General features: G+C 55.6%; 1 protein-coding gene and 1 pseudogene across 6 annotated transcripts in view; both read left to right on the forward strand.

Moving 5' to 3' along the window:
- Nucleotides 1-13,361, forward strand: part of DNAH1 (dynein axonemal heavy chain 1) — an 83,919-nt gene that overhangs the window by 47,903 nt on the left and 22,655 nt on the right. For 5 of the 6 annotated variants that reach the window (XM_054681930.2, XM_063805885.1, XM_063805887.1 and 2 more), the window contains 14 exons: nucleotides 143-229; nucleotides 338-524; nucleotides 1,962-2,053; nucleotides 2,238-2,392; nucleotides 4,280-4,457; nucleotides 5,366-5,560; nucleotides 5,651-5,770; nucleotides 6,018-6,176; nucleotides 6,259-6,366; nucleotides 7,487-7,627; nucleotides 7,767-7,927; nucleotides 8,434-8,591; nucleotides 10,768-10,941; nucleotides 11,483-11,521. In XM_054681930.2, the coding sequence (XP_054537905.1) occupies nucleotides 143-229; nucleotides 338-524; nucleotides 1,962-2,053; nucleotides 2,238-2,392; nucleotides 4,280-4,457; nucleotides 5,366-5,560; nucleotides 5,651-5,770; nucleotides 6,018-6,176; nucleotides 6,259-6,366; nucleotides 7,487-7,627; nucleotides 7,767-7,927; nucleotides 8,434-8,591; nucleotides 10,768-10,941; nucleotides 11,483-11,521 (1,954 nt within the window). The remainder of the gene's footprint in view (nucleotides 1-142; nucleotides 230-337; nucleotides 525-1,961; nucleotides 2,054-2,237; nucleotides 2,393-4,279; nucleotides 4,458-5,365; nucleotides 5,561-5,650; nucleotides 5,771-6,017; nucleotides 6,177-6,258; nucleotides 6,367-7,486; nucleotides 7,628-7,766; nucleotides 7,928-8,433; nucleotides 8,592-10,767; nucleotides 10,942-11,482; nucleotides 11,522-13,361) is intronic. The other variant, XM_063805886.1, reaches the window with a different exon arrangement.
- Nucleotides 9,196-10,498, forward strand: LOC104005598 (serine/threonine-protein phosphatase 2A 56 kDa regulatory subunit gamma isoform-like; annotated as a pseudogene).

Genomic DNA, 13,361 nt, shown 5'->3' on the forward strand with positions numbered 1-13,361 from the left:
GGTGGTCCCAGCAGGTCTGCAAGGGAAGTGCTATGAGCTGGTGATGAGACTTGGCCAGCTGCCAGGTGGGAGGCAGAGTGTTCCAGGCAGAAGCCTTGGAGAGGGACAGTGCTCACCCATGCCTCCTTCTGTATGGCGACAGGATCACTATGACTTCGGGATGAGAGCCGTGAAAACTGTGATCTCGGCTGCTGGGAACCTCAAGCGAGAAAACCCCAGCATGAATGAGGTGAGCTCCACCCAGCAGGGCTCCAGGAGTGGAACTCTGGGAGGGCTCCTGGGCAGCTGGAGGGCAGCTGGCCCACCGCCCTGAAGGCTCAGCCGGCACCTGCTGCAGGAGCTGATCTGCCTCCGGGCCATCTGTGATGTGAACGTGCCCAAGTTCCTGCAGGAGGACCTCAAGCTCTTCTCTGGGATCGTGTCCGACCTGTTTCCCACCATCAAGGAGGAGGACACGGACTACGGCATCCTGGATGAGGCCATCCGCGAGGCCTGCAGGAACAGCAACCTCAAGGATGTGGAGGGTGAGCCTCGGGCCCTGAGTGTTCGTGGAGGGGCTGGCCATGGCCACCTTGGAGTCCAGGTCAGGGGGACAGAGACAGGACAGTCCAACCCCAGGGGCCCTCACACCTGGCCAAGTGTGCTGCAGGCCCGGGCTCTCAGCCGAGCAATCCAGAGGCAGGGCAGATGTCCCGGCCCAGTCTCCACCAAAACCCACCTGGTGGTGGGGAGGCAGGCGTTGTCCCCTTCCTAGGCCCTCCTTCCTGTGTGGGCTGAGAGCCGCGGGCTCCTCTTGGGCCTTGCCTCATCAGGGCCTGGCCCTCGCTGGGATGTGACTGGAGTTTCAAGGCCATATTCCTTGCACCCCAGCCCACCTCACCACAGCCACCACTCACCTCTTCCAGAGGCCTCTTGGCTCCACCCCACTAGTGGGACTTGCCCACGTTCCTTGTTGAGTGACACCCCTGGCGTCACTGCGCTAAAGAAAGAACATTTGGGCCCTTCCTTCACTGACTTGTTGCAAAGGCCACCATGTGTCTGGGAGGGCTGGGGGGACACTGCCCTCAAATAGACTCCCTCTCATCCCGAACCCTCGCCCCTCATAGTAGGATGAGGGTCTCAGTTCATCCCCAGCCAGCCACCCCCTCCAGCAGGTCCTTTGGTGGGCCTGCAGGAGGAGCTCCTCTGGGAAGCCATGGCCAGTCACCCTGGCCACACAAGGCCCTTCTCGGGACCCTAGGCAGTTCCTGCTCAGCCCTGCAAGGCCTCCCCCAGGTGCCCTCCATTGTGCTTCAATTCCATGTGCAGCTCGAATGCTTCCTCCTCTGGTCACCTCCTGCACCCCCGACCCTAGCAGGCTTGTTGAATGAAGCCTCAAACTCTTCTCTCCCTCACAGCCTTAGGTCACCTTTGCCGTCCCTGGCTAATTGGGCCCTATTTGGCAGGAACCCCCAGACCTGCAGGGCCATAGCCACCACCACCCTTCTTGGGCCAAAGTGAGGCATTTATTCCCTACCCCTGTGGGCCTGGCTTCTGCCTGCTGGCAGCTGTCTCTATAGCTCCCAACTGACCCTAGGATCTTGTCTCTAGGAGTTTGCTCATAGGAGTCAGCACTTACTTGGGGTGGTGCTCTCAGCAGGCTGGGGCTGAAGTTGGGGCCTGTGACAGCTGACACTGAGCAAGCTGGTGACGGCTGACCACCTGACCAATGGCTGTGAAGGAACGGTAGTCACAGTGGAAAGAATGGCTAGCATTTACAGAGTTTCTACTCTGCCAAGTTCTGTGCTTAGGGCTTCACCTGCCCCTGCCTATGATGTAGGTGCTACCACCATCCTCATTTTATAGATGAGGAAATTGAGGCTCAGGGAGTGCAGTGACTCACCCAAGGTCACACAAGTTAGTGGTGTGGCCACGACCCAAGCCCATGCTCTGACCCTTGGGCCCCATGCCATGTCCCCCAGGCTTCCTGACAAAGTGCATCCAGCTCTACGAGACCACGGTGGTACGACACGGCCTCATGCTCGTCGGGCCCACAGGCTCCGGCAAGAGTACTGTAAGCAGAGCCAAGCTTGGCAGCCAGTGTCCGGATAGTGGGCCTGTAGGGGGGTGCAGCTTCAACAGGGGTTGGCCTCCATTTGTGCCCCTTGGCATAGAATACCCCTCCCCCTCCCCGTGGCCCCCAGCCCACTCTAGCCCTGCTCTCTGGGAGCCTCACTCTCAGGTGGTCCGTCTCCCAGTGTTACAGAGTCCTGGCAGCTGCCATGACGTCACTGAAAGGGCAGCCATCCATCAGTGGTGGCATGTACGAGGCTGTCAACTACTACGTGCTCAACCCCAAGTCCATCACGATGGGCCAGCTGTACGGGGAGTTTGACCTCCTCACCCATGAGTGGTGAGTGACCCCCCAGCCTCACCAGTGACCCCCTGCTCCCAGACCTCTGGAGGCTGTGGGCCGCGGTCACCCCTCCCTCCATTAGCCCAGTGGAAGGCCGGGCTCTGCAGCCCAACGCTTGGGATTCTATTCTCCATTCTACTTCCTCGCTGAGTGACCCTCCTCACCCCCCAGGCCATGGTTCCCTCGTCTGCAAAGCGGGGACAATAATGGCACCATGCTTATGGTAAGGCAAGAATGACTTAACACGCTCAGTGCCTCTGCAGTATCTGGCCATTGTCATGACCTGAGAGAAGCTGGTGGGCCCTCTCCGGGCCCCTGCTCCCAGGCCGGGGGGTGCATTTTAGGGGAAGTGCACTGAGATGGGAGAAGGGCAGCTGGATGGAGACTGCTGAGACGTCGGCACCTCAGGGGCTTTTCTCTAAGGCTATTCTGTTTCTCCAGACAAGAGTCTCCAGTTCTCTGCTGGGGGTGTCTGCTTGGCTCCAGTGTTCTGGGAGCCCTGTAGGGGATGGTCACTAGGGAGGGAGAGTCGCCCACCTTCCACAACGTGAACCTGTACTGCTTCCCCCATTTCTGGTGAAGATTCTCCCCCATATCCACTCCAGTCTCTTATGTAGGTAGGTGAGGGGGCTGGGGGTCAGACCAGAAAAAAGTCCCCTGTTAAAGAAAAAAAATTATTCAATGATCCTTTTTTTTTTTTTTTTGAGACGAAGTTTCGCTCTTGTTGCCCAGGCTGGAGTGCAATGGCGCCATCTCGGCTCACCGCAACCTCTGCCTCCTGGTTCAAGCGATTGTCCTGCCTCAGCCTCCCGAGTAGCTGGGATTACAGGCATGTGCCACCATGCCCGGCTAATTTTGTATTTTTAGTAGAGACAAGATTTCACCATGTTGGTCAGGCTGGCCTCGAACTCCCTACCTCAGGTGATCTGCCCGCCTTGGCCTCCCAAAGTGCTGGGATTACAGGCGTGAGCCACTGCACCCAGCCCTCAATGATACTTTTTAAAGCATGCTGAGGAAGAACGTATTCAGGAGCATGGCAGGCACAGGGACCACTGCACTGGGGCCTTATAGTTAAGGGGAGAGACTGGGCTCTGAATACAGCATGGGCCAGTGGGAATCTATAGCCAAGGGGCAGGGTGAGCATCAGTGGGTGGAAAATCCAGAGGAAACATCAGTGGTGAGGGGGATTCTGGTTGAACCAAGCTAACAGGATTCCAACTGAAGACAGGCCTCAGCGTAACCAGACATTGCCTGGGGGTGGTGCAGGGAAGGAGCCTCAACAGTGATCAGTTATCAAGGGTTCTGGCTAAACTGACTTAGCAGGGTTCTGGCTAAACTAACTTAGCAGGGTTCTTTACTGAAACTGGATTTTACAAGGACGTGCATATATGGGCACCTAGGAGAAGGTTCCGGAGCCTAAGGCTGGACCAAGCACAGCATCTTCATCAGCCCTACCAGCCCCTTCCCTGGTGCGTGCTGCCTCTGAGGTCTCAGTCCCCTGGGTTCTGAGGCAGGACCTGGCCACTTCTCACCACGCTGCTTTCTCTGCCCTGTCATTTACCCTCCTCCGTCCTTGTCCATTGTCTTCCAGAGCTGCACTTCCTCCATCTCTGCTATTGCCTCCTCCCCTGCTCCCTTTTTCCTGTTGGGATTTCACCTTTAATGGGGCTTCAGCAGGGCAGGGACATAAGCACATGTTTTCATTACACCATGTGACACCAAAAAATCCCACTTTTCCTATTATAATTTTTAAAAGAACAAAGAGATTGAAGGAAAACGTAAAGTAGAGCCCGCCCACCCGGCGGCCAGGCTTCCCTGGGAGCCAGCTGTGCTCGAAGCACCGCCTCCCTGATGTTTCCAGCCCTCTCCTCCCTGGCGCTGCAGGACAGACGGGATATTCTCCTCGTTCATCCGGGCGGGGGCCATCACCTCCGACACCAACAAGAAGTGGTACATGTTTGATGGGCCGGTGGATGCCATCTGGATTGAGAACATGAACACGGTGCTGGATGACAACAAGAAGCTGTGCCTCAGCTCTGGGGAGATCATCAAGCTCACAGAGGTGCACCTACCTGTCCACCTGCCCACTCTCCTCCAAGGCTGGGTGGGCCTGGAGGCTGCATCATGCTGGCCAAACTCTGCCCCCTCACCCCTTTCTCTCAGGGCCATGGGTCCATCTCAGGCTGTCACCCTGACTCAGCAAGAGCCCTCCTGCTAGCAGGAGCTTAGGCTCGGCTCCTAGTGCCCCTCCCTGAGCTCCCACACCTCAGGGTGTCCCGCACAGTTGCTCAGAGCACCCTTTACACAGACCCTCTTTCTTTTGTGCTCGAGCCCACCAGGATGCCTGTCCCACTGCTCCCCGGCTGATGATGCCTCTTGCCTCCCAGGCCCAATTTCAGCCATGTTGCCCCAGTCAGGTCAGGTGGGGTCAGGTGTGCACCTGGCCCTGGCAGTATACCCGGGGTCTGGGAGATGGATGGCATAGACACCACGGGGATCTGTCTGGTGTGTGAGGAGCAGTTGTCAGAGAAAGAGGGATATGGCCTGGGCACAAGAGCATCTCACGGGTCTAAACTGAGTCCAGCTCTTGAATCCTTCTAAAAGCAAATACCTGGCAGTCAATGTGGACCTGTGTCTATGTGCACAGGGGTGGGGGGCTCTGGAGCAAAATACACAGTTCCCATCAGATGTGCCCAGGCCTCCAGGGACCCCAAAATGCCCTGACCCCAGTCTGGTCAGTGAACCTCAGGAATCTCCTGACTTGGGGTCCTCCTCAGGGCTCCAGGGAGAGCCACGTTATCAGCTGAGGACCCAGCGGTTCCTGCATCCCACCCAGCACTGCCCCTGCCCCACAGCCTGCCCACACCGCCCACTTACAGGATGTGCAGCCCCTCCCTGCAGCCCTGCAGCCCTTTCTCCAGGCCTGAGGACTGGCAGCCAGCCCACTCATGTGGTTCGTCTTGGCACCAGGCAATGACCATGATGTTCGAGGTGCAAGACCTGGCGGTGGCTTCACCAGCTACGGTCTCCCGCTGTGGCATGGTGTACCTGGAGCCCAGCATCCTGGGGCTCATGCCCTTCATCGAGTGCTGGCTGAGGAAGCTGCCTCCCTTGCTGAAGCCCTACGAGGAGCATTTCAAGGCCCTCTTTGTCAGCTTCCTGGAGGTGAGTGAGGCCACGGGTATGTCTGACCCTGGCAGGGCAGCAGGGCACTGTGGCTGCCAGCCATGAGAACTGGGTGCCTACTCCCTGCAGGAATCCATCTCCTTCGTTCGGTCCTCAGTGAAGGAGGTGATCGCCTCAACCAACTGCAACCTGATCATGAGCCTCCTCAAGCTGCTGGACTGCTTCTTCAAGCCCTTTCTGCCTAGAGAGGTACAGCCCTGAGAGTGGGGCTAGATGCACCTGGTCCCTCTCCCCACACTGCTCTCCTTGCTCTCTGGGGCCTGAAAGAGAGAATTGGATTGGTGCAACATGGTGCAACATGGACAAGACCACCTGTCCAATTGGCTGTAGAGAAACAAAGCTGTGTAGCAGAGGTCAAGACATGCCCCTGCCCCACTTCCTCAGGCCGCTTGATACTGTTCCTGTCTCAGCCTGCTACTGTTCCCTTCATCCCCAGGGCCTCAAGAAAATACCCTCTGAAAAGCTGAGTCGCATCGTAGAGTTGATCGAGCCCTGGTTCATCTTCTCCCTGATCTGGAGCGTGGGTGCCACTGGGGACAGCAGTGGCCGCACCAGTTTCAGCCACTGGCTAAGGCTCAAGATGGAGAACGAACAGGTGAGAGCCGGCGGCCCCCAGGGACCAGGAGCCTCAGTCCTACTGGGCCTCACAGCCTGCTTCTCCTCCTGGTTCCCGGCAGCTGACTCTGCTTTTCCCAGAAGAGGGGCTGGTGTTCGATTACAGGCTGGAGGACGCGGGCATCAGTGGCACCAACGACAGTGAGGATGAAGAGGAGGAATATAAGCAGGTGGCTGCAGGCCCTCCCCAGAGACTGCACAGGGAGAGACCACTGGGTGGCTGCTGTTCCCGCAATGAATTATGGCCACACAGGGAGCCGTCACATTGACAGCCACCAGGTCTCAGGCGGTGGTTATCTGCATCATCTCATGAATCCTCATGGCCCTGTAGAGTGGTTATTATTGTGCTTGTTTTCCAGATGTGGCAGAACTGTACTTGAACCTAGGGCTGGGCTAAGAGGGGAGACATTCGAGTACCTCCCTGTCCAGCCATATGCACTGCCTCTTCCACATTGATGCGGAGCCCAGGGACTGGCCACCTCAGTTCCACTTAAAAGCCCCATTTTCCCAGAGACTGGGCTCCTGAGGGCTGGGGGGCAAGCTCTTGAAGCCTGCTTCAGTGTCCTCATCGCTACTATCAGCTAGCAAGGGCTCCATGAGCTCACCCTCATCCCAAGGTCAAGACCCCAGCCCAGGAGGACAGAGGTGGAAAGGTGTCTGCAGAGACCTGTCCATTACTGTGCAGCGTCCTGCTGGGGGCTCCCAGGGCACATTTGGGTCTAACGTTTAAGACTGTGCCCAGTGGGATGCATTGGTTTGGCCATAGTGATCCCCCCATCAGGGGACGTCTGCAAGCTGGGTCAGGGCTGCTGTGAGTGAAGGGATTTGTGCAGGCGGGGACGGTGTTGGGAAGACTGGACCTAGTGGCCTCTCAGCTTCCAGCTGACACCAGCGCCCATGGTTCTGGCCCCTACATTTCTCGGGTAGCCTGAAACTAAACAGAAAACACCTTTGCATTCTGGGTTGTTCAATTCTCAGAGCTTCTCCTTTCTGCAGAGACTCAGGTCCTGGCAGTCCTTAGGGAGCCCCCAACCTGGGCAGGGAGAGCCCTCCTATGCAGTTGTGCTCAGAGTCCCCATTCTTGGCTGTTTGTGCTGGGAGTCCCCCTCCCCATGCAGAAAGCAGGGCACAGGACTTTCCATTTCCGCTGGAAGCAGCCCTACACCTGGACCCGCTTGCCAAAGCCCAGCCGTGCAGCTCCTGGCCCTTCTGCACTTGGCCATGGGGCCGCAGCCAGGAGTGGGGCAGGGAGGGGTTCCAGGCCCACTGCTGAGCCACCTATGATTCCAGGTTGCCTGGGTGAAGTGGATGGACTCCTCAGCTCCATTCACCATGGTACCAGACACCAACTACTGCAACATCATTGTGCCCACCATGGACACCGTGCAGATGTCCCATTTACTGGACATGCTGCTCACCAACAAGAAGCCCGTGAGCGCCCCCCAGGCCCTGCCTCCACTGTCCCCAAGGCCTATATTGGGGGTTGACCAGCCTCCCACATGGATGCAGGGGCAGCTCCTCCTGTGCACCAGGCCCACCGCATGCTCCTGTGCCATCCCCGCTCTGCCAGGTGCTGTGCATTGGGCCAACAGGCACGGGGAAGACGCTCACCATCTCTGACAAGCTCCTCAGGAACCTGGCACTGGATTACGTCAGCCACTTCCTCACCTTCTCAGCCCGCACTTCAGCCAACCAGACCCAGGACTTCATTGACAGCAAGCTGGACAAGAGGCAGGGCACCCCTCCCTCCTTCCTCACCCCTGCATCCCCCCAGCCTGGCCGATGCAGCTGCTGTCCCACCTCTCCACCAAATTATGCTCCTGGGTTTGCCAGGAACCTCCCAGGGGGAGCTGACAGCCCCCCAAGGGGCCCAGGGTTCCCTCAGACTGCTCCAGAGCCTTCCCTGTATCAAAAATTCCTACAAAGCCAGTCAGCGAGTGGGTGCTCGCCCTGGCTGTGCCCTTGGACAGGGCCCTGGGTCTGTCTGTGAGAAGCCTGTTGTCCATCTGCCTGGGAGGCGAGGCTCACTTTGAGGGAGCTCAGACTCAGGTCAGCCTGTCCCAGCTGTCCCAGGACACTCAGAACAAGGATGAGGGTGGGTCAAGACATCTAGCAATTTGGAGGAGGCTAAAATTTAGCAAGGGCTTCCCAGAGGCAAAGCTGCCACCCGTTCGCCCCTGGATTCTCAGAGGACCTGGTGCCTGTGGGTGCTGGGCTCACACAGCCCCTCCCCTCAGGCGGAAGGGTGTGTTTGGACCACCTCTGGGGCGCAACTTTATCTTCTTCATCGATGACCTGAACATGCCGGCCCTGGAGACCTACGGTGCACAGCCACCCATCGAGCTGTTGCGCCAGTGGATGGACCACGGCGGCTGGTACGACCGCAAGATCATTGGTGAGTGTGGCCGGCCTGGCTTACAGGGCAAGGGCTACGCGTGCTGTGCAGGGGCACAGGAGGCACAGCACTGAAGGCCTACAATACTTTAAGGCACCCACAAAAATGTTTTAATTTCTCTTAAAATTAAAGGGGAGGAGGGAGGCCGGCTGGGGGAGGGGCGGAGAGACGCCGCCGCCACGGCTGGCTGCCGCAGCCTCTGGAAACCTGGAAAAGGGGAAGCGAGAGCAAGTCCCCAGGTAGCGGTGGTGGCCGCGGGGGCGCGACGGCGGGGCGGGGGCGCTGCTGCTGCGGGGGCAGGAAGTGGCAAGGGCGGTGGCGGCCCGCTCCAGCCATGCCGAATAAAACAAGAAGGAGAAAGAATCACCAAAAGCAGGGAAGAGTGGAAAAAGTTCAAAAGAAGGACAAGACACAGTAGAATCAGAGCAAATTTCCTTCAGGAAAAACAGCCTTGTTGCTGTCCCGTCTACAGTGTCTGCTAAAATAAAAGTACCCGTCTCTCAGCCCATAGTGAAGAAAGACAAACAGCAAAATTCTTCAAGGTTTAGCGCAAGCAATAATAGAGAACTTCAAAAACTACCATCCTTAAAAGATGTTCCTCCTGCTGATCAAAAGAAGTTTTTTATCCAGAAGTTATGTCAGTGTTGCGTCCTTTTTGACTTTGTTTCTGATCCACTAAGTGAACTAAAGTAGAAGGAATTAAAACGAGCTGCTTTAAGTGAAATGGTAGAATATATCACCCATAATTGGAATGTGATCACAGAGCCTATTTACCCAGAAGTAGTCCATATGTTTGCAGTTAACATGTTTCGAATATTACCACCTTCCTCCAATCCTACGGGAGCAGAATTTGACCCAGAGGAAGATGAACCAACGTTAGAAGCAGGCTGGCTTCATCTACACTTATTTATGAATTTTTCTTAAGATTTTTAGAGTCTGCAGATTTCCAATCTAATATAGCGAAGAAATATATTGATCAGAAGTTTGTATTGCAGCTTTTAAAGCTCTTTGACAGTGAAGATCCTCAGGAGAGAGATTTTCTTAAAACCACCCTTCACAGAATCTATGGGAAATTCCTAGGCTTGAGAGCTTACATCAGAAAACAGATAAATAATATATTTTATAGGTTTATTTATGAAACAGAGCATCATAATGGCATAGCAGAGTTACTGGAAATATTGGGAAGTATAATTAATGGATTTGCCTTACCACTAAAAGAAGAACACAAGATTTTCTTATTGAAGGTGTTACTACCTTTGCACAAAGTGAAATCTCTTGAGCGTCTACCACCCCCAGCTGGCATACTGTGGAGTGCAGTTTTTAGAAAAGGACAGCACCCCCACAGAACCAGTGGTGATGGCACTTCTCAAATGCTGGCCAAAGACTCACAGTCCAAAAGAAGTAATGTTCTTAAACAAATTAGAAGCGATTTTAGATGTCATTGAACCATCAGAATTTGTGAAGACCATGGAGCCCCTCTTCCGGCAGTTGGCGAAATGTGTCTCCAGCCCACACTTCCAGGTGGCAGAGCGAGCTCTCTATTACTGGAATAATGAATACGTCATGAGTTTAATCAGTGACAATGCAGCGAAGATTCTGCCCATCATGTTTCCTTCCTTGTACCACAACTCAAAGACCCATTGGAACAAGATAATACATGGCTTGATATACAACGCCCTGAAGCTGTTCATAGAGATGAAACAAAAGCTGTTTGATGACTGTACACAACAGTCCAAAGCAGAGAAACTAAAAGAGAAGCTAAAAATGGAAGTACGGGAAGAAGCATGGGTTAAAATAGAAAATCTAGCCAAAGCCAATCCCCAGGTACTAAAAACGAGAGTGACATGAAAACGTCCAGGGTTACTTGAAATGTTTTTATAAGATAGGACTATGTCTTCACCATGGGGGCGGGGGGTGGGGCTCGATTTCACTAACGTTGTATATGAAAATGTCTGCAATAAAAAGTACTTTTGAACTTTGTAAAAAAAAAAAGTTAAAGGAGAGGAGCATGAATTTTTAGGGCAAAGAAAAATTTTCCTGTGTAATATTGATGTATTTGTCTTTATTCCAGTACTGTTCTAAAGTATAATTTTGAATTTTTGTATGGAGAAGGGGCCACAAAGGTCATAAAGCAGCCCTGGCCAGGGCCCTTCCTGACTTCCTGCCCCTACTCCAGGTGCCTTCAAGAACCTAGTGGACATCAACTTTGTCTGTGCCATGGGCCCCCCGGGTGGAGGCAGGAACACCGTCACCCCGCGGCTGATGCGTCACTTCAACTACCTGTCTTTCGCTGAGATGGACGAGGTCAGCAAGAAACGCATCTTCTCCACCATCCTGGGCAACTGGTTGGGTGAGTATTGGTGGGGGTGAGCATGGACAAAGGCAGAAGCCCAGGCCAGGGAGGCCACACCAAGGACAACTGGGTGGCCACCAGAAAGGGTGGAGTGGCCAAACCATGACCGCAACCCTGGGTTCACCTCTCACTCAGCTGTGTGACCTTTGGCAGCTCATGAATCTCTCTGAGCCTGTTTCTTCATCTGTACCTACCATTCCAGGTCGTGAGGGTTAAGTATGATATTGCATGTAGAGCACCTAGCATGAAGCCTGGCACGTGGTGATTGCTGGATGTATGATGCACACAGATATGCACTCACTCACATACGTACATACATATACGTTAGTACTTGCCCAGAAACTCTGGGGGAGGCATGTTACTTTTGTAAATCAGGAAAAGCCACAAGATAGGATGGACGGAGTGTCTCTGAGCCTTTATGGGGTTTGGGGAAAAGCTTACCCCAAGATGCTGTTTCCCCCACCATCTCACCTGGCCAGGGTGAGCAGCAAGAGGTCCACCTAACCCTGAGCCCCGTGTTTCTCCCTCCATCCTCTAGATGGACTCCTTGGAGAAAAAAGCTACCGGGAGCCTGTGCGTAAGTGTGGGCCTGGGCGGGAATGGGGCACTGGTTCCAGGAGGAGCCCTGGGCTCTGGTTGGGTGTGTTTAGGCTGCGACCAGGCGCCGTGGTGAACCATCCTCAGGTTCATGCAGGGACCTTGGGCCACTAGGGTGCCAGAGCGAAGGTTGACACAGGCACTGGCTGCCCCATAGGCTCATTCACCCATTCTTAGAGCCCTTCCATGCCTGCGTTAGTGTCCAGCTGATGATAGATGCAAATTAAATGCAAAATGAATGCATAAATAAGGGAATCCAACAAACTCCCACCCTGTGTGAAGAATCAGAACTCCAGGGAGCAGGTGTGCACAGGAAAGCCGGGAGTGGTTTGTGCGGGGCAGGCATCGTGGTGAATCTGCCCATCGTCGCGGCAAGGCGGCTGACCACTGCAGTCCCTGTCCTTGCCCAGGCCTGCCTCCTCCCCCTGCCTTCAGCTGAAAGAGGCTGTCGAGAAACAGCTCCCTTTTGGGTCTGCACCCACCTGCTTACCTGCGCCCTGCCTTCCCTCCTGTGGCTGGGAATGGACTGCTGCTCCACAGCAAAGCCCAGCCTCCTCCTGGGCCTGCCTGGGAATGTGGCACCCCTCTTCCCCGCCAACACCAGTGCTCCCTTCGCCACTGGGCCTTCCACAAACAAGCCCCATTCTCCATCTTAACCACCAAATGCAAAACAGCCTCTCTGGGCCCCCTTCCCACCTGCCCCAGCCCATCACTCTACCTCTCTGCTCACCTTGATAGCAAAACTCCTCCAAAGCATTGTCTTTCCCGCTGCACCCGCCCTCCCCTCCCCTTTCCTGTGAATGCACCTCTCACCCTCTGAGAGTTCTTGTCACCAGTTACCTTCTGTGGCCAGACCAGCGGTCAGCCCTCGTTCTCGCCTTCCCAGGGGTCAGTAGTGCTGGCCGGCAGACGTCCCCTTCCTGCCACGGGCTTCTCTCAGGCCTCCCCCATCCCTGGCTGCCCATTCTCGGCTGGACTGGGGCTTGGTCTCCAGCCTCTTCTCCCTCCAACCACACTCTCCTGAGACAGTCCCATCCCACCTCTGACGGGGAAAACCATCTTTGTGCTGGCAACTCCCAAGTCTTACCTCCTCAGCCCAGACCTCTCCCATGAACGCCTGATTCCACATCTTCCCTGGGACGTCCACAGGGTATCTCAGGCCAAACCTGTCCAGAGCCAAACTCCCAAGTACCCCGGTCCCCGCACTCTTCCCATCTCAGGCAATGGCAGCTCCATCCTTCCAGGTGCTCCCAGCAAGACGGGGTCTTGGCGCCATCCTCCATCCCCCCTTCCCTCACCCCACAGCTCACCTGTCAGGAGGTCCCATAGGTTCTCCCTTGAGAACCCATCCCGATCGGCCACTGTTCACCACCCTATCCTCGCCCACCCAGCCAGTGCTATAGCCCCGCCATGGTCTCCTGGCAGCTGCCTTCACCTGCCTAAGGTCTATCTTCCACTTGGGGCCACAGGGACCCATGAAATCATTCCATCAGTCCACACTCCTCCTCTCTCACCCATCGCATCCAGGCAAGAGCCCGGGTCCTGACAATGGTAGGCAAAGCCATCCTCAGTTCGCCCTGCCTCATCCTCTGATCTCACCACCTCCTGCTCATCCCCTCATTGCTGGTCCTTAACATGCCAGGCCTGCTCCCACCTCCAGGCCTTTGCCCTTGCTGTCCCCTCTGCCTGGGACAATTTTTCTCCAGTTATGTGCAAGCTTGCATCTCACTTCTCTGCTTGACCGTCCCCTTCCTCAGTGAGGCCTCCCCCAGCATTCTGTAAAATCGCCCCCAAGCCCAACTCTGGCCCTCCCCGGACCC

The sequence above is a fragment of the Pan troglodytes genome, chromosome 2, assembly GCF_028858775.2.
Source record: "Pan troglodytes isolate AG18354 chromosome 2, NHGRI_mPanTro3-v2.0_pri, whole genome shotgun sequence".
Lineage (NCBI taxonomy): Eukaryota > Metazoa > Chordata > Mammalia > Primates > Hominidae > Pan > Pan troglodytes.